Genomic DNA, 20,325 nt, shown 5'->3' with positions numbered 1-20,325 from the left:
GGGAAAGGGCGTGAAGCCCAATCGCAGCGCCATCACACTTGAGGGCAAAGAGGTTAGGGAGCCGGCATGGCGCTCCGGTCAATAAAATCGATAGCTGGAAGCTGCCTGTGTTTCAGGCAAAGGCGGTGCAGTAGCGGGGCCGCCATTTTCCCTGAAGGCATCTTCCGGTGCCTTTCACCCAAGTTCGGGCAGGGGTTTCCTGAATAACAGCGAAAGGTTTCCGTTAGCCCCGCCGGCGGCCGATTCCTGTTCCCTCCTGGTCTCCCCAGGCACGCTCCGCCCGGATCCGGCTTGGGCTCCCAAATCCCGGGGCCCGCCAGCGCCCAGCGGCCAAGGCCGGGACAGCCGTGGCGCCGGCTTGTCGGGTCCAATGGCGCGGCCTTCGGCTCCGCTCCCCGCGCGGGGACCAGGAGAGGCCGGACCCGGCCGGAGAAGGGGAAGGAGGCCGAGGGCGGTGAAGTTCGGGGACGTGGCCGTGTACTTCTCCCCGGAGGAGTGGGAGTGTCTGTGGCCCGCGCAGAGGGCCCTGTACCGGGACGTGATGCAGGAGACTTACGGCCACCTGGGCGCGCTCGGTAAGGCCCGCCCCAATCCGCTTCCGCGGGACCTGAAGGGATGGAGGAACTGGGGGTGGGAGTCCAGAGTGTCCATGGTCCTGGCCTGCGAAGAGGTTGTGTCGGGCGGGAGGACAGGGGTTTGGCAGGAGATGCCACCGGGTAGATAAGTCTACCCAGCGTTATGTACGAGCTGGGCCTCTGACTGATTCTTCTTCCCCAGGGTGCGCAGGTCCCAAACCAACCCTCATCTCCTGGTTGGAACGAAATACCGATGATTGGGAACCGGCTGCTCTGGATCCACAGGAGTGCCCAAGGAGGGTAACAGTCCAAAGAAGTAAGTGAAAAATGCCTCGGAGGGCTTGCAGCCTCTAATGACTCAGTCCAGAGTTTCCGTGGCTAGGGGTACCTATGACCCACGCTCCATTTACCGTGTTCGTTTTTACAACTTCAGGGTTCCTGTCTCTTTCATGGTGTCGAGTCCTTTTACCAAAGATTCACTTGTCAGTTTGTAAACTGACTACCTGCAGTTGTCTGTTGTGTAAATGGATCAGTGAGCTTTTCAAAAGAGCTACAACCCTCCTTCCTCCTTCCAAGGACTCTGTCTCCAGCATGCTTTGAATTGGGCTCTGACTGAGAGAGCCTATACCTCTGACTTTTCCAGGTTTTGGTTGAAGGGATCTTATGGGGAACAGTGGCCTGGGGTGCAGGGGCCTCTGTTTGCCCTTCTGGCAGAATGACCCCGATCAGTGCAGGAATCTGCACGTCTCCTCAGGATCAAGCAAGGCTCTGATTAAGGCCATTCAGGTAGAAGGGCCCCCCAGATCCACCTACAGGGGCAGATGCAACTGTCTGGGCTGGAGTTTCTGTGCCAGATTCTCTAAGAGCAGGGCTATCGTTCTAAGATTCAGATCGGACATGATATTTCCTTGCTTAAAACCTTTCAGCTGGGCTTCCCTGGTGGCGCAGTGGTTGAGAGTCCGCCTGCCAATGCAGGGGACACGGGTTTGTGCCCTGGTCCGGGAAGATCCCACATGCCGCGGAGCGGCTGGGCCCGTGAGCCACGGCTGCTGAGCCTGCGCGTCCGGAGCCTGTGCTCTGCAACAGGAGAGGCCACAACAGTGAGAGGCCCGCGTACCAGAAAAAAAAAACAAAAAAAAAGCCTTTCAGTTTTTGCCAAGGCAGGTTGTCAAATGGCTGTCAGTTATATCTAAGACACTTGGGGAACTTGGTGAAAATACAGATTCCTGGACCCCATCCCAGAACGACTCATTTACTCTTATGGATATCTATGAACATATACATATTTTAATAGCCTCAGTTGATTTGGATGTACGTTTAGGTTTGGTTCTCACAGTGTGGTCGTCAGACCAGCAGCAGCAGCAGCAGCAGCAGCAGTCGGGAATGTATTAGAAAATGCAAATTCCTGGACCCCATCCTAGACATGTTGAATCTAAAACTGGGGGTAGGGCCCAGCAATCTGTTTCATTAAACCCTCCAAATGATTCGGATCACAATAAAATTTGAGAAGCATTGGCTTAAAGGGCCTTATGACCTAGTCAATGCCAAATCATACCTCATTTGTTTCCACTTCCTGCCTCATACTTACCTCTTCAAAAACTGAAAAAAAAATTTATTTTTTTATTTTATTCATTTGTTTATTTTTGGCCACGTTATGCGGCATGCAGGATCTTAGTTCCTGGACCAGGGATAGAACCCATATCCCCTGCAGTGGAAGCGCTGACCTCCAGGGAAGTCCCCAAAACTTTTTTTTTAATTAATTAATTTATTTATTTATTTTTGGCTGAGTTGGGTCTTTTGCTGCACGCAGGCTTTCTCTGGTTGTGGCGAGCGGGGCTACTCTTCCTTGCAGTGCATGGGCTTCTCATTGCAGTGGCTTCTCTTGTTGCAGAGCTGGGGCTCTAGACGTGCGGGCTTCAGTAGTTGAGGCTCATGGGCTCTAGAACGCAGGCTCAGTAGTTGTGGCGCACGGGCTTAGTTGCTCCGCAGCATGTGGGGTCTTCCCGGTGCAGGACTCGAATCTGTGTCCCCTGCATTGGCAGGAGGATTCTTAACCACTGCGCCACGAGGGAAGCCCCCAAAACCTTTTTAAAGTCAGCTTAACCTCCTCCAAGAAACCTTCCCTGATTTCTCCAAGCTGGATTAGGGGCTCCTGTAATACCCTCCATATTTCCATAGCCGTATGTCACACTTGGTTGGTTGTCTTTGCCACTAACATTCCTTGAAGACGGGCCGAGTCTGTTTTATAACCTGTAACACTATAATAGGAAAGAGTAGGAACCCAGTGTTTGTTAAATTAATTTCTCCTTTGTGTTCCTGTAGAAACCAGAACCAGAAAGAAGAATGAAGAGAAGGAAGTATTCCCGCCTAAGGAGGCACCCCGAAAGGGGAAGCGAGGCCGCCGGCCCAGCAAACCCCGCCTGATCCCCAGGCAAACATCCGGAGGTCCCATCTGCCCTGACTGTGGTTGTACCTTTCCCGATCACCCGGCTCTGCAGAGCCACAAGTGTGCCCAGAATCTGAAAAAGCCTTACCCTTGCCCAGACTGTGGGCGCCGCTTTTCCTACCCATCCCTGCTGGTCAGTCACCGGCGGGCACACTCTGGGGAGTGTCCCTACGTTTGTGACCAGTGTGGCAAGCGGTTCTCCCAGCGCAAGAACCTCTCCCAGCACCAGGTTATCCACACAGGCGAGAAGCCCTACCACTGTCCTGACTGTGGCCGCTGTTTCCGGAGGAGCAGGTCCTTGGCCAATCACCGGACCACACACACGGGTGAAAAACCCCACCAGTGCCCCAGCTGCGGGCGTCGCTTCGCCTACCCCTCCCTGCTCGCCATCCACCAGCGCACACACACCGGAGAGAAGCCCTACACCTGCCTGGAATGCAGCCGGCGCTTCCGCCAGCGCACCGCCCTGGTCATCCACCAGCGCATCCACACGGGCGAGAAGCCCTACCCGTGCCCGGACTGCGAGCGGCGCTTCTCCTCCTCCTCTCGTCTGGTCAGTCACCGGCGGGTGCACTCCGGAGAGCGTCCCTACGCCTGCGAGCACTGCGAGGCCCGCTTCTCCCAGCGCAGCACGCTGCTCCAGCACCAGCTCTTGCACACGGGAGAGAAGCCCTATCCCTGCCCGGACTGCGGACGTGCCTTCCGGCGGAGTGGTTCCCTCGCCATACACCGCAGCACGCACACCGAGGAGAAACTGCACGCGTGTGACGACTGTGGCCGCCGCTTCGCCTACCCCTCACTGCTGGCCAGTCACCGGCGCGTCCACTCGGGCGAGCGGCCCTATGCCTGCGACCTGTGCTCCAAGCGGTTCGCCCAGTGGAGCCACCTGGCTCAGCACCAGCTCCTGCACACCGGGGAGAAGCCCTTCCCCTGCCTCGAGTGTGGCCGTTGCTTCCGCCAGAGGTGGTCTCTGGCCGTCCACAAGTGTAGCCCTGGGGTCCAGAACTGTAGCCCTAGATCTGCTATAGGGGTGCCTAGCCAGAAAGGCAACGCCCTTTAGAATGGGAAGGACTGTGTAAGTTCATTTCTTTTTGCGGAGGGGCCCAGAAAAGGGAAGGAGCCCCCGGTTATACAGGGCAGAGTCAGAACTAAAACCCAGGTCTCTTGCTACATAGAGCTGAACTTTATTCTACCACGCTGGCTGCCTTAATACGTATGTTTAGAACAGACAGTCCCAGTAGGACAAGTGACATTATTTGGTTAAAGTTTTCCAAGCCCACCCTATCCTAAAAGAGTTTCTGTGTGTGGATATTGGGCTAAAAGTTCTCCCCATCTAATTTACGGGCTTTGTGTTTTCTAGTTTGTGCACGCAGGGATTACCTGTCCCCTTGCATGCAGTCAGGAGGATCCCATTTATGGGGAGCAAGATCTTCTCCTCCTCTGCCTCTTCCTCCATGCCAGGTTTAAACAAACCTGGTTTAGCCCCCTTTTGACGATATTCCTGCCAAGTGGTCTTCTACCCTTTAAAACCTCCCTTGACAGGGAGCTCACTACCTCACAAGGCAGGTCATTTCACTGTGGGACAGCTCTGACAATTAGAAGGCCCTTAAGAACAACATTCTTCCCTGGAAGCCTTGCCCAGAATATGTTTAAAACTTGATCTACATGGCAGCCCTTCAGAAAACTTAACCACAAATACTCTGCCCCCATGTTTTCAGGTTAATTAGCATTAATTTGGTCAGTCATTCCTTAAAGATAGGTATTCAAGTCCCACACATGATCTCTCCCCAAACAGGTGCTGGTTTTTCAATGTCCTTTTTAAAGGATCATACAAAGTAAGCCAGCATCACAGTATACACTGTACCTCCTTGGTCTGTACTTGTTTTAACAGCTCTAGATTGCATTGGATTTGGGGGTGGTAGCAGTGTACCAGGAGTTTATTGGGTTGCAGACACCTAAATACCTAAGCTTTTTCTTTTGTTCTAAAACCACATGCTGTGAAGTAAGTCGTCTGCATCCTGTGTTTGGAAAGTTGGTTCAAGATGGGTCTGGGACATAAGCGCAGTGAGCTTTGGGAGAAGATTAATTTTAAGGAAAAACAGGGGAGCTGTGGTCTAGGCAGCAAGAAGTAGAACCAGGACCAGCTTGTCGTACTTTATCTGGTGGATTTGGATTAGTTCCAGACAGCCAGTAGCCGGAAAATTCTTGAGAACTGGGTCTCACTCCTCCCCAAGTCTCATCAGAATCAGGACACTAGCACAAAACCTTCCAATGAGTCCTCTGTGAACATTTTTCATGAAATGAAGTGAGGCCATTCAAGGAGGTTAAAGAGTTAGGTAACTGAATACAAAGCAGGAAGAGTCTGTAGTCATCAAGTTGTGTTCATGCCCTGCCTCCCTAATAAAAGCTCCAGACAGCAGCAGCAGCAGCAGCAATGTCTTTTAATTTTGACATGCCTCCGTGGCACCCATTCCTAAGTAGGTGTGCAGTAAAGCTTTACTGAATTAAGTAAACAAGGCCTACCACTTTGCCTTGGGTAGCTGTACCAAACTGAATTTCTAAACATGACATATCGCATATTCCAATAGCTGGTGTGGGTCATCCTCCTACCCCTGTTGCTTCTTCCCTCAGTCCGCCTGGTATCAGCCCCAGGGGGGTGTAGTTGGGGCACAGGGTATTTGTAATTACCTGTTCTGGTATTTAGCAAGTTGCGTTGTAACTGTTTGTTTCTCCTTGGATTGATGGGCTACCCCAAAAGCAGGGGTCATACCAGATTGGGTTTCATTAAAATGTCTGATGAATGATTATGTTCTGTGCGGAATTACTGTTTATAAAATGTAAATCCAGTTCCTTGACTAAGTAGACATTTTTACAGTTCTGATGGAAACCTGCCCTTTCCTAGCAGAAACCTATTAGAATTCTGCCTAGCCTCCTGTTTCAGAACTGCCTCTTTTCCCTACCTCTATCACCAGGCTGACCCAACTACTTCCTTACCTAGGAATTTTAGAAATTTCTTTGGGCCTGGATTGTAACTCATGAACTTGGGAGCCGTTGGTAGGCAAGTCCCAGTATGTGGTCTGTGGAGGGCCGAGATGACAGACAAGTTCTTAGGTTTCCTAATGCACTTCAGTCCCAGGATCCCTTTGACAATTAACTGTAGTCAGTGGGAGATCCCAGTATTCTTCCAAGTAACTCTCCCTTCTGCTTCAGGTAGTTTAAGTTGAGTTTCTGTTACTTGCAACCAAAAGAATTAATCCACAGCCCCAATATGGGTATATCTCCCATCTGTCCTCATGCCTATATGTGAGCTATGAAGAAAAAAAAATTCACAGTGCTGCTGAGAGGGGCCAGCCTTTCCACTCCATCCTCAGCTGAACCTTCAACGTTGTTTATGTCTTTTATAGCCCCGAACCAGTGACTGCCTTCCCCTTCACCAAGAAAACACAGGATGTCAAACAGGAACTCCCTTAACATTCCATTCCCTGCTGTGACTCCATATTTACCAGTGTGACCACTCGTACTTGCTTCCCCACCTCATGGGAAGTCCCTCATACGCAGAGCTTGTCTGTATAGGTGTGCCTGGATTTCATCTCCTTATGCCCTCTCAGGGACTTTGCTCCGTCTATTATTCTCTCTTAGTTTTATGGTTTCAGAGTCCCTCTCTTGCCTGGAATATATACATGCCAACCTATAAACATGGTAAAATCTGTCTTTGAAAACAAAGAAATTTCCCTTTGGCTTCCGTCCCCATCTCCTATTTTCAGCTAAGTTTTTTAAAACAACAGTAGCCTACATTCACTACATCCACTCTGTTTATTCTTTGGCCTACTGCAATAGTATTCTAGCTATTTTGTTGAGCCTTTATGATGTGCCGTGTACCGTGGCATTAAGCATTTTATATACATGCCAATCTATGGTTGGTACGAGAACCCCATAAAGTCAGTGTTAGGAGATGCTCCTCCATGGGTCTCTCATGTTGCTACGCATCTTGCTGAGTATGCCAAAAAACACAAGGCTCTACCCGCAGCAAATTCTCAGACTTGAGCCAATTCCAGACCTAGAGCCCCTTGAATAAGGGAAGGCTGGGTCCCCTTGATGAAGGACCATGTTACATTGGCAAAACACTGTAAAACTTCTTCCTACCCTTTTCCAAATGTACCTACAGCCATCTACCAGGGTGGCTGGGCATGGGAGAAGGGAAGTAACTAGAGTTTTCAGGGATTCTAATTCTTCGAGATCCAAATGAGAGAAATGTATTAAATAAGACAAAATGTTCTTCCAGAAATAAACCCTTGTATTTATGATCAACTGATTTGCAGCAAAGGTGCCAGACACTGCAAGGAAAGAAAGTCTTTTCAACAGGTGGTGCTGGGACATGAAAAAGAATGAAGTTGGGGGACTTCCCTGGTGGTCCAGTCTGAACCTGCCTTAAGAATCTGCCTTCCAATGCAGGGGGCGTGGGTTCGATCCCTGCTTGGGGAACTAAGATCTCACATGCCGCGCGGCCAAAAAAACAAGTAAAAAAAGTAAAATAACTCAGGAAGGACATAAGAAACTGGTAACAGAAATTGCCTCTAGGGAGGGGAAAGGGACTAGAGGAGAGACTTTTTGTAAAAAATTGAAGCATAATACAAAAATAAGTTCACATATCACAAGTGCATGGCTCAATTTTCACAAACTGAACACATCTGAGTAACCAGCACCTAGAACAGGAATCAGAATCTCATCAGCACCCTAGAAACAAAAAAGGTAACCCTCTATCCCAATTCTTAACAGCTTGCATTAGTTTTGCCTGTTTTTATACTTTATATGAATAGAATCATGTATACTATTTTGTCTGGCATCTTTTGCTCAATATTTGCCTATAAGATTCATCCATATTATGCATGTGGTTGGAGATGATTCATTCTCATTCCTGAATGGTATTCCATGTAGTGAATATCCCACTTTGTTTATTCATTCTACTGTTGTGGATAGTTTCCAGTTTTGAGCTATTGCAACTTATGTTGCTGTGAGCGCATGTCTTTCAGTAAACATATGTATTCATTTCTGTTGGGTATACACCTAGGAATGAAATTACTAGGTCATAGGGTATGGCATATTTTCAGCTTTAGTATATACTGCCAGCTTTCCAGAGTGACTGTACCAAATGACACTCCACCAGTAGTATAAGAGTTCAACACTTGTGAAACTTACTTTTGACTATACATTCTTTTGCATTTGGTTATTTTATGAAATAAAATGCAGGGACTTCCCTGGTGGCGCAGTGGTTAAGAATCCACCTGCCAATGCAGGGGACATGGGTTCGAGCCCTGGTCCAGGAAGATCCCACATGCCGTGGAGCAACTAAGCCCGTGCACCACAACTACTGAGCTTACGCTCTAGAGCCTGTGAGCCACAACTACTGAGCCCGCATGCCACAACTACTGAAGCCTGCGCTCCTAGAGCCCGTGCTCCGCGACAAGAGAAGCCACCGCAATGAGAAGCCCGTGCACCACAAGGAAGAGTAGCCCCTGCTCGCCACAACTAGAGAAAGGCCGCGTGCAGCAGCGAAGACCCAACACAGCCAAAAAATAAATTAAATAAATAAATTTTTAAAAATTCATGTGAATTTGCATTTTCTTTCTTTTTAAAAAAATTTTATTTATTTTATTTATTTTTTGGCTGCTTGTGGGACCCTACAATGAAAATGTTAGTCTGCGTGATGTCCTCTCAGTGGCCCCTTAAACTATCTTCATTTTTGTTTTCTTTTCTTTTCTTTCATAATTGAGATTTTATTAGTTGTTTCGAGGATCAGTACACAGGCATTTCTATTTGTACACAATTCATTTTTTAAAATAAATTTATTTATTTTTGGCTCTGTTGGGTCTTCGTTGCTGTGCGCGGGCTTTCTCTAGTTGCGGCAAACGGGGGCTACTCTTTGTTGCAGTGCACGGGCTTCTCACTGCGGAGGCTTCTCTCATTGTGGAGCACGGGCTCCAGGCACACAGGCTTCAGTAGTTGCGGCACGTGGGCTCAGTAGTTGTGGCTCATGGGCTCTAGAGCACAGGCTCAGTAGTTGTGGTGCACGGGCTTAGTTGCTCCACGGCATGTGGGATCTTCCCGGCCCACGGATCGAACCCGTGTCCCCTGCACTGGCAGGCGGATTCTCAACCACTGCGCCACCAGGGAAGCTCTGTACACAATTCTTAACATACATACCAAAAACCTAAAAAATTATGTAGTTGTGATTCTTTTTTTTTTTTTTTTTTGGCTGCACTGCGCAGCTTGTGGGATCTTAGTTCCCCAGCCAGGGATCGAACCTGTGCCCCCTACAGTGGAAAGACAGAGTCCTAACCGACTGGACAGCCAGGAAATTCCCATGATTCTTTTCTTTTCTTTTTTTAAATTTATTAATTAATTTACTTAGGCTGCGCCAGGGCTTAGTTGAGGCATGTGGACTCTTAGTTGTGGCATGAGGACTTCTTAGTTGCAGCATGTATGCAGGATCTAGTTCCCCCACCAGGAATCGAACCCAGGCCCCCTGCATTGGGAGCGCAGTCTTACCCACTGGACCACCAGGGAAGTCCCCCATGATTCTTTTCTGAACAGTTATTCCAGTGCCTTTCCAGCTTAAAATTTGGAGGCAAATTCCCTTAACAGGATATCAAGTACCCATATCTTCAAATGTTGATATGCTGTTACATCCTAAGTCCCACTAAATTCACAATTTAATATCGTATACACTACATACTCAAGTTTTCAATCATTCACAGCACATTAACAAAGTTATTAGGAAAACTGGACTACCAGGACCAACGACGTTACAGAGTGCACAAAATTCTAACCAGGAGAGCCAAGATCAAGGAGTGATTTGCTTTAGGAAACAATTCTACCAAAAACAACAAGGGAAGAGAAGTAATTTAAAGTGTTCAAGGGACCTCTCTGGTGGTCCAGTGGTAAATAATCCGCCTTCTAACGCAGGGGATGCGGGTTCGATCCCTGGTCGGGGAACTAAGATCCCATATGCCATGGGGCAAATAAGCCCGCATGCCACAACTACTGAGCTCTTGCGCCTCAACTAGAGAGCTTGCGTGCCGCAAACTACAGGGCCCACGTGCCCTGGAGCCCATCCTCCACAACTAGAGAGAGAAAACCCACATGCCACAACTAGAGAGAAGCCCAAGTAGACCGCACGCTGTAATGAGAAAGATCCTGCATGCCTCAACAAAGATCCTGTGTGCCACAACTAAGACCCAATGCAGCCAATAAAAAAAAAAAGGAAAATAAATAAAATAAATATATAAAAAGTGTTCAAGACATTAAATGTACAATTGACTCCAATTGCCATTTAGTATGCTTTGTATTATAGGATAGAAAAGCTACCCCATCTATGGAATGTTAAGCTGACACCCAAGACAATCAGAACCTCCCATATTCAATATCCCACTACTTTCTGATTGTACCAAAAAATAAACAACCAGCAAATGACTTCACCTCTTAAAAAAAAGCATTTACAGCAGCAACATGGATGGACCTACAGACTGTCATACTGAGTGAAGTAAATCAGACAGAGAAACACAAATATCATATGATAGCGCTTATATATGGAATCTTAAAAAATGGTACAAATGAACTTATTTACAAAACAGAAATAGAGTCACAGATGTAGAAAACAAACTTATGGTTACCAGGGGGATTGGGGGGGAGGGATAAATTGGGAGATTGGGATGGACATATACATACTATTATATATAAAATAGGTAACTAATAAGGACCTACTGTATAGCACAGGGAACTCTACTCAATACTCTGTAATGGCCTATATGGGAAAAGGATCTAAAAGAGAGTAAATAGGGACTTCCCTGGTGTGCCAGCCAGACTGCCAAGAGCCTTCTCGAAGCTGGGCTGTCTGGCTGCTGCCACTCTCCCCCACACTGGAGCTGCTGGGACCCGCGGTGGGGACCCTATTCTTGTTTTTTGGGGATTCCTTTTTGTTTTTTAATATTTATTTATTTATTTGGCTGCTCCGGGTCTTAGTTGCAGCATGCAGGATCTAGCTCCCTGACCAGGGATTGAACCTGGGCCCCCTACATTGGGAGCACAGAGTCTTAACCAGCGAAGTCCCCCTTTTTGCTGTTCTGATTGGGCAACTTCCATTTGTCTTCCAGATCACTGGTCTGTTTTGGTTTTTTTGCATTCTCTGATTTCCTGCTGCTTTCCACGAGTGTATTTTTCATTTCAGTTAATAAATTCAAAAGTTTTAAATCTTCGTTTTTCAGATCTTCTAGCCCTTTGATGATTTCCTCACAGATTACCTCTCCGGATTCATCCACTTTTCTCCTGAGTTCGATGCGCATTTTTATGACAGTTACTTTGAATTCTTTATCTGATAAACTGCTTGTCTCCACTTTGTTTAGTTCTTTTTCTGAGGTTTTGTCTTGTTCTTCCCTTCTGAAGATACTCTGTAGTTTCTTCATTTTGCCTAACCCTCTGTGTTCATATCTATGTAAATCAGCTTCATCTCCCAGTCTTGAAAGAGTGGCCTTACATAGGAGGTGTCCTGTGGGCTCAGTGGTGCAATCTCCCCCGATCAACAGAGCCAGGTGCTCCAGGGGTATCCCCTGTGTGGGCTGCATGTGCCCTCCTGTTGCGGTTGGGCAGCAAATGTTGCAGGTGTGCTGGTGGGTGAGGTTGGTCCCCTGGGTCCTCAGGGGAAAGCAGGGGCAGGGCGCGTGGTGTTAGCTAGGCTGATGGAGAGTGATAGAAATAGTGCTCACCAGCACCAGGCCAGCTACGTGGAAAGAAAGTAAAAACAAATGACGTCTGCCAGTGCTTCCATCCCCAGAGAAAATTCCACCAGATCCCTGCCCCTCCGGTGCATGCCCTGAAATTAGTCAATGAATCTCCTTCTTGTATGACCCGGGCGCTTTTCAAGCTGCTGCCTCTGTGCTAGGACTTGGAGCAAGTGAGTTTCTGCGAGAGTCCTTTAATAATTGAGTGTCTTCCCTTTCCCACGGCCCTCGGGCTCTCCCAGATGTAAGCCCTGCTGGTTTTCAAAGCCAGATGTTATGGGGGCTTGGCTTCCCGGTGCAGGTCTCCCAGGCTGGGGAGCCTGATGTGGGACATGGACCCCTTGCTCCTCAGGGGGGACCTTTGCGGTTGTGATATCCCTCCTGCTTGTGGGTTGTCCCACGGGAGTGGGGGAGGTTCTCACTAGACCAGGACTCTGCCCTTCCTACCTTTCTCTATGTGGCCTTTTCCTTATATCCTTAGTTGTAGAAAATCTGTTGTGCTAGTCTTCAGGTCAGTTCTCAGAGATAGTTGTTCTATATGTAGTTGTAGTTTTGGTGTGTCCTGGAAGGAGGTGAGCTCAGGACCTTCCCACTCCACCACCTTGATCCAGAATTGAAATAAATCTTAAGAGATGATCTGACTCACTCCTCAGTGTTATTATTCATTTATGAGCTGTAATTTGACACAGGTTTTCTGATTGAGGCAGGGTCTAGATAGTGTTATAATTACAATAACAACTATAAGCTCCTATTTATTGAGTACTTTGTGCAAGGCGCTACCCTAAGCACTTAATTGAACCTAAGTTCAACCGAAACGGGAGCCAGATGACTCTGAATCCGGCTCTGCTGCCCCGTGAGCTGTCACCTGCCCCGTCACTCAGTTTCATTGTCTGTAAAAGGGGAGACATCTGTGACCTTGGAGCACGGGCCAGATCAAATACTGGGTAGGAACGCATTTCCACAGCCCACGGGCTAGCCCTGCCCGAGTACCAGAGCTCACTCCCTTACCTCCAGAACCCGCCTCAGTCTTGCCCTTGGGCTTTTACTCACCTCCAAGCCCCGGACCTGCCCATAAGAGGTCTCATGAGAGTAGCAGAAATGAGTACCTTTACTCCGTTGGAACCTCTCTCTTAGATGCCGACCCAGAAAAGCCAGATCAAGAGAAATCCTGCACCGCCAGCCACCTTCGGATCTGCCGCTACTTCACTCTCGGCCTTTCAAACAGACCGCTCCGGAAAGACCAATCAGAGCCTTCCTTCTTCCTCTAGCGACCGGCGCTGTCCAATCAACGCACGCTCTCTCTCTACGGTTACGCCGTGGAGTCCAACCTCCCTTCCGATTTGCCCCTTGGCATGGAAGGGCAGATAAGAAAGGCGAGGGATGTTGAGGCCGGAGGGGCACCATCTTAGTTAAGGGCAGGACTGTGGGCCTTCAGGACGTTTTCCAAGGAAGGCCGGGAACAGGTAATTGCGTTTCCACATTTTCCGGAAGCCTCTCTGCGAAGCACAGAAGGGTTTCCCATGGCGCCGCCCCCGGTCCGGTTCCCGGTGGCGGATGTGCCTGGGGAGGCCGGGACCGGGCGGACGAGGGAAAGCAGCCCAGGGGCCGTGAGGTTTGTCGGATGTGGCCGTGTACTTCTCCCCGGAGGAGTGGGGGTGTCTGCGGCCCGCGCAGAAGGCCCTGAACCGGGACGTGACGCGGGAGACCTATGGCTTCCTGGGCGCGCTCGGTGAGGTCCGGCGGCCCAGCCAGGACCCAGTAATCTGTGGGAAGCGGGGACTGATGCGCCCAGGGGCGATGGGCTGGAAGTGTGGAGTACCGAGCAAGCGCCCTCAGTTCTCTTCTCGGGTTCTCAGCCGAGCCCAGTGTTTGTGAGGATTTTCAGGCCCCAAACCCAATTTTATCTTTTAGGTGGAAAGAGAGGTGGAGGCGTGGAGCCCAGAGGCCCAGGATCCAGATCTCTGCAGCTGTGAGCAGAAACGAGGGAAAGGTCCTTCACTTCAAACCCCAGGTTGTGACCTTGGAGAACCTCCTCCCGCACTCGGAGCCTCAGCACACACTGCCCACTCCAGAGCCCCTCCGTGTTTCCCTGCACCTGATCTGCACAAAGGGCTCAACAGAACAGCTAAATTGAGACTGGTAGCACTCTTGGGGCCACGTTGCTACCATCTCTTAGGAAGGCACGTTCCAGTTCTGGTTCTGGTGCACCTTCAGCCACCCGCGACTAGTGTTCAGTTCTTGGGCTGAGGCTCCTGGTCCCTCTTCCAAGTCCCACTTGAGGTTACTTCACTGAAAACCATTCACCTAACTGGCTTTTCTTTCTGGATTATTTTCTCCCTTAGTGCATTCTGCTTTCTGGACTGTATCTCTCCCGCTCCTCAGAGACGGAGTACCCTAGATATAAGAGCCTATTAAAGGAGCTGGTGCTCCCTGGAATAGAGGGCACGCTTCGGGCCTGTCCGCACTGGGGAAGCTCATCCAAGGATTCTGTCTTTTACCCAGAGCAGGTCAAGTAGCTAGCAAGGACACACATGTGGTGTCAAGCCTCTGTTGGCATTGTTTGGTCTTGAAGACTTAGAGGTGGCCGTAAAGAGGACAGTGGCTTCAGGTGAGGAACTCTCCTGCCCCACACTTGCTCTGCACATAGTGCACAAAGGTATCAAACTTAGCGAGCTTAAAGGGTTTTTTCTCCAAATTTTTATGAACTAGTAATTGCAATGTGCTTTTTTTTCCCCAGATATTTGCATGTTTCCTGGATTTTGCATCTTTTGAGTAAAGATGTATTCTTGGGCCACAGCAGCTGGAAATATGATGCTGGGGAATTTTTTTTTTTTTAAAGAAGGAGTATATTACTTGTGATTAGAGTTGAAATCAAGGCATAGTTATCTTCCGACTTAATTTTTACTGTAATGTTTGTATGCGTCAACAGTTGAGAGGTCTTTCTGACCTATTTAGATTTGCTAGCCCTACTTTAGAACAGGAAACTCTTGAAGGGATAAAAGCAAGGAGGTGGGGGGGGGGGGACTAAGCATGTCTATGTCAGGAGTGGTGCTAGGTGGCTCAAATATCTCTTGACCAAAAGACTGCTTCTCCAAATACCTGGGTTCCAAAGATGATTATTAATGGGAACTGAGGGTTATTTTTACTTCACTACATAGCCTCTCCTGAATTGGTAGACCTGGATTCCAGGTTCAGCTCAGTCCCCACTAGCTGTGTGGCCTTAAGCATATTATATTATTACATTATTCAGATGTAAACTGACAAGTAAAATTTATGAACTATAATGACCTCCTGCGTGTTTCCTAATTTCTCATAATTATCTGATCAAGATTCTTCAACAAACATTTACAGTTTGTTGGGCAATAAAACAATTTGAAAGCATCATTTTTGTATTTTTATAATGATTGGCAGGAAAAACATGACACCAACCACTTATGAGCAAACAGTTTTAGTCTTGAACGTTGCAATCTGATGGTTAACAGCCAAGTGTACTTAGCTCCATCTTCTTATGTTTTCTCCATCCCTAGTGCAAAGAGAAATGATTTACAACATAGTACCTGAATAAACAGAAGTATTTTTTGGTCCAAGTGAAATGCTTTATAGCTTCTCTTTACATAAAGTTCATTCCCTGTTTTGTTTTTTTAATTTATTTATTTATTTATTTTTGTCTGCATTGGGTCTTTGTTGCTGTGCACGGGCTTTCTCGTTGCAGTGAGCAGGGGCTACTCTTCATTGCAGTGCGCAGGCTTATCATCGCGGTGGCTTCTTGTTGCAGAGCACGGGCTCTAGGCACGCGGCTCAGTAGTTGTGCACAAGCTTAGTTGCTCCGCGGCATGTGGGATCTTCCCGGACCAGGGCTCAAACCCGTGTGCCCTGCATTGGCAGGCAGATTCTTAACCACTGCACCACCAGGGAAGCCCCTGATTCCCTGTTTAAAAGGATACTTATTTCTGAGGATCTGTTTTTTTCCTTACTCCCATTTCTACACTGTTCACACAGTGAATTACCTCCAGAACTCAAAATGTTTTAAAATAAGCACATAATTGTTGAGGCAAAATCAGCAGAAGTCACACTTAAAGCCAGAAAGTATTTCCGGTGAAAAACAGCAAGGACAAGGCCAGAAAATATAAAGACTGAAAAGGCACTAGCATGATCAGCAAAGAACATTTCTGAACACAAAGGGGAGATTCGGCATGTAGGGCAGGCAGGAGGGCAAGCAAGGAATTGTTCCAAGACCAGACTGTGGGCTGCTGCCAACAGACACCTGGTAGATCTCATCCGTCTGTTATCTCCAGTGACCGGCCCCACGCTTAGCAACTAGAGTCTGCATCCTGCCTGACTGCAGAAATATTCCAAAGGTGGGAGTGAAAACATCTAGCACCTGTAGTCAGTCCAATGCAAGCCATTGAGATGACCCCTCTCAACTCAAAAATAGGAAGACACTGAGTCTAGGAAGCAGAGGATACAACCCAAGGGCAGGGAGGGAAGACCCTGGATGACAGCTGAGGCCCAGTCTGTTTTGGAGAGAGGGCTGAGGGCCCAAGGAGGGAGATTTCCCAGGGAAAAAAATGGGGATTTGAGATTTGATGCTCCCCTTGGTAATTTGCAACAACTTAAAGAAGCAGAGCAGATAACACAAGGAGAAAAGACAATTATAAAATTGAAGAAAAGCAAACAGTTGACAAGAAAGGAAGTATAATAATAGCATATATAGGAAATGCTATTTACAATAATGTATTGCAATGGGCTTTCCTGGTGGCGCAGTGGTTAAGAATCTGCCTGCCAATGCAGGGAACACGGGTTCGAGCCCTGGTCTGGGAAGATTCCCACATGCCGCGGAGCAACTAAGCCCATGCGCCACAACTACTGAGCCTGCAGTCTAGAGCCCGTGCTCCACAACAAGAGAAGCCACTGCAATGAGAAGCCCACGCACCGCAATGAAGAGTAGCACCTGCTCACCACAACTAGAGAAAGCCCGCATGCAGCAACAAAGACCCAATACAGCCATAAATAAATAAATAATTTATTGCATTAAGTATGTTGTAAAGAGGTCAAGGGAATGGGGCTAGAAATTAAGTATCAAGTATCATAGCAGGGTGCCCATAGTGTCTAAAATGAGTATACCAAGAAAAAGCAATTTTAAAAAAAAGTGTAAAATGAAAGCTCCAGAAGAAATGGCTAAGAGTGAAGTGTATTGAATCAGTTTAGGAAGATGAAAAATTTCTGGAGTGGATGGTGGTGATGGTTGCATAACACTGTGAATGTACTTAATACCACTGAACTTAAAAATGGTTAAAATGATTTTTTAAAAGAGGTTAAAATGATAACTTTTATGTTACGTACATTTTATCACAATTTTTAAGAAAAGGGGGCTTCCCTGGTGGCGCAGTGGTTGAGATTCCGCCTGCCGATGCAGGGGGACACGGGTTCGTGACCCGGTCTGGGAGGATCCCACATGCCGCGGAGCGGCTGGGCCCACGAGCCATGGCCGCTGGGCCTGCGCGTCCGGAGCCTGTGCTCCGCAACGGGAGAGGCCACAACAGTGAGAGACCCGCGTACCGCAAAAAAAAAAAAAAAAAATCCAAGAGAAAAAGTAGATTGGAAGTTACCAGGGGTGGAGAGGGGGCTGGGGGGGGGGGAGGAAAGGAATGGGGAAGGACTGTTTAACGGGTTCCAGGTTTTCTTTTGTGAGGATGAAAATCATGTTTTGAAAAATGACACTAGTGATGGTCGCACAACATTGTGAATGTAATTAATGCTACTGAATTAAAAACTTAAAAATGGTTAAAATTTTATGCAATATATCACAATAGAAAAGTATGTATTGATTGGAAAGGAAACATGGGTGATACCAATGTCCTACATCTTGTTTTGGGTGATGGCATACATTTGTCAAAGCTCGACGGATTTCACAGTGAAGATCCGTGCATTTTACTGTATGTACAATATAATTCAAGTTAATAAAAAGTTTAAAGTAGTTGCCTCTAGGGAACAGGGTGAATGGGTAGGGAGGCTGCCTTTTTCATTACAAACCTTTTGTATTACTTTTTTAAAAACCACGTACGTTAATTATTTTGGAAAAACTTCTCCATTCCAATTCCAGCCTCACCAAGCACCTTCCTTCGCCGGCGGCTCCAGTCCAGAAAATGAGCGAGCGGAACTGCCGGTGCAAGGAGTCGGGTCGGCTCCGCAGCTGTGCACCCAAGTGTAAACGTGTACCTGATCTCTACCTCGGCTGCCCCCAGGGTTTGGCCAGGTGTGTGCGTCTTCCCGCAGGGGCCAGAGACCGGCTTGCGGATCCTGCTGCCGGGACGCGCAGAAGGAGACCATCGAGTTCAAAGTCCCGAGCTCCACAAACGCCGAGATCGTTGCTGGGTTCCAGATCCCGCCTACAGAGACTTCCGCGTGAAAACGCCCCGCCAGTCCCGCGTCGCGGCACAGCCGCTTCCTGCTGTCGCGGCCAATCACCGGCGTGCAACGCGGCCAGCGGGAGTGCTGGAAGCCGCGGGCACGTCCATCTTTCTTGATGGCAGGAAAGCTCCCCTCAGCTCCCACCCGTTAAAACTCACCTGCACGGCCATTGTATTTAAGGTCAAGTGGGCAATGAAAAGCCAGACCAGCGCCATGTTTGATACGGTCACGGGACGGCGCCCTTAAGAGCAGCCAGTGACAACTGAAGCCTGGATGTCGCCATATTTTCTGAAGGCACCTTACGGATCCCTTAACCCAGGTGTGTGTGTCCAAGCTGCCAGGAAGTGACTAAACACCGAGGGTGTTTATTTGTCCCCATCAGAATCCCGAATCCCAAACAGCCAACCCTGCTACTTCGGTTCCCTTCGGCTGAGTTCGGAGGCCAAGACTGGGCGGGGCCCCGGGCTCGGGAGCCCTTCCTGTGGACGACGAGAGCTGAGGCCAGGCGCGGGGAGCAGGCGGCCGCTGCTCTGGGCTGGAGGCCACATGGCGCCGCCCCCGGCCCCGCTCCTGGTGCTGAGACCGGGGGAGACCGGGCCTAGTTGCAAGAAGCCTGCGGCCATGAGCTTCGCGGATGTGGCCGTGTACTTCTCCCCGGAGGAGTGGGGGTGTCTGCGGCCCGCGCAGAGGGCCCTGTACCGGGACGTGATGCGGGAGACCTACGGCCACCTGGACGCGCTCGGTGAGGCTCCGGGTCAGAGTTCGCCTGCTCCTTCACTGGGGTTCACAGGGGAGATGACATGAGGACCCGGAGGATTGTGAGGCCTAATCCCGCACTATTCCACCAACGACACCAGCCACCTCCCATCCCCAGCGCTAAAGGTACCCTCTCGAGAGTCCTTCCATCTCGCATCCGCTTGCTTCAGGCAGGAGCACTGCAGACCCTGTCCAGGTTGATCCTAAATTCTGAGGAGGTGACCTCACCCTGACAGGGGGATGCCATCTTCCCAGGGCAGCCTCTCAGGCCAGCACTGTGATCCCTGTTCTCTCCCAGGATTCCCAGGCCCCAAACCAGCCCTCATCTCTTGGATGGAACAGGAGAGTGAGGCTTGGAGCCCCGCCGCCCAGGATCCTGAGGAGGGGGAAAGCCTGGGAGGAGCTCTGAGAGGTGAGGGATGGTCCCAAGTTTCCCCCAACCCCAGTATTCCAGGGCTTCCTGTCTAGCAGTGTTTTCTTTCAGATCGCCACCTCCAGCATCCCTAAAGGAATGAAAGAGTCAACAGATGTTGGATACGGGAGAAGGAAAAGAGGCAGACCTGATACAAATTTTTCAGAATTTGGTACAGTAGTCAAGTTGAGACCAGAGTAAGATAATCAGGAGCCCAAGTCTGAGACTCTCTCTGGGAGAAGCGCTGTTCATTCTCCCCTTTTCAGGGACAACTAAAATCCCCTAAGAATGAAAGCAGCTTCAGGTCTGCCTTTCACATTCTCAAACAAGGCAAAGCAGTAATTGGCCAGTAATTGACAACTTGGCTCTTCTTCTTTCACCATCCCTCAGCAGAGTGATCTTGAGCAAATATCTTTACTCCTCTGTAAATGTCTTAACCCTGCAAAAAAATGAGAAACCACCATAATAATAGCTACTGCTTATTTATTTATTTAGGCTGCATTGGGTTTTAATTGCTGCGCGCGGGCTTCCTCTATTTGCAGCAAGCGGGGGGCTACTTTTCCTTGCGGTGTGTGGGCTTCTCATCGCTGTGGCTTCTCTTGTTGCGGAGCAGAGGCTCTAGGTGTGCGGGCTTCAGTAGCTGGGGCACGTGGGCTCAGTAGTTGTAGCACACAGGCTCAGTAGTTGCGGCGCGCAGGCTCTAGAGCGCAGGCTTGGTAGTTGTAGCGCACAGGCTTAGTTGCTCCGGCATGTGGGATCTTCCCTGACCAGGGATGGAACCCGTGTCCCATGCATTGGCAGGCGGATTCTTAACCACTGCGCCACCAGGGAAGTACTGCTATTGCTTACTGAGCATTTACTAAGTACTTAAGATGCTTTTACTCATTTAATCCTCCCAACAAACTTGTGAACTAAAGAAACCATTATGATTCCCGTTTGACACATGAGGAA

The 20,325-nt window shown here is 48.9% G+C and overlaps 1 protein-coding gene and 2 long non-coding RNA genes across 3 annotated transcripts in view; 2 read left to right on the top strand and 1 right to left on the bottom strand.

Annotated features, from left to right (window-relative positions):
* Positions 1 to 20,325, top strand: part of LOC132506283 (uncharacterized) — a 31,825-nt gene that overhangs the window by 10,045 nt on the left and 1,455 nt on the right. The window contains exons 2-10 of the mRNA XM_060124811.1: positions 270 to 575; positions 778 to 891; positions 2,898 to 4,072; positions 13,064 to 13,168; positions 13,470 to 13,610; positions 13,707 to 13,764; positions 18,041 to 18,200; positions 18,554 to 18,948; positions 19,261 to 19,374. Of these exons, the coding sequence (XP_059980794.1) occupies positions 270 to 575; positions 778 to 891; positions 2,898 to 4,072; positions 13,064 to 13,168; positions 13,470 to 13,610; positions 13,707 to 13,764; positions 18,041 to 18,200; positions 18,554 to 18,948; positions 19,261 to 19,374 (2,568 nt within the window). The remainder of the gene's footprint in view (positions 1 to 269; positions 576 to 777; positions 892 to 2,897; positions 4,073 to 13,063; positions 13,169 to 13,469; positions 13,611 to 13,706; positions 13,765 to 18,040; positions 18,201 to 18,553; positions 18,949 to 19,260; positions 19,375 to 20,325) is intronic.
* Positions 13,291 to 15,176, top strand: LOC132505241 (uncharacterized). The gene is made up of 2 exons (XR_009535318.1): positions 13,291 to 13,524; positions 13,707 to 15,176. It is a non-coding gene; the product is annotated as an uncharacterized LOC132505241 (long non-coding RNA).
* Positions 15,228 to 18,532, bottom strand: LOC132505242 (uncharacterized). Its single transcript, XR_009535319.1, has 2 exons — positions 17,905 to 18,532; positions 15,228 to 15,318 (listed from the first exon to the last, which is right to left on the bottom strand). It is a non-coding gene; the product is annotated as an uncharacterized LOC132505242 (long non-coding RNA).

The sequence above is a fragment of the Lagenorhynchus albirostris genome, chromosome 15, assembly GCF_949774975.1.
Source record: "Lagenorhynchus albirostris chromosome 15, mLagAlb1.1, whole genome shotgun sequence".
In the NCBI taxonomy this organism is placed as follows: domain Eukaryota; kingdom Metazoa; phylum Chordata; class Mammalia; order Artiodactyla; family Delphinidae; genus Lagenorhynchus; species Lagenorhynchus albirostris.
Note: the sequence above shows the minus strand (reverse complement) of the source record. Positions and strands in the feature narration are given on the sequence as shown.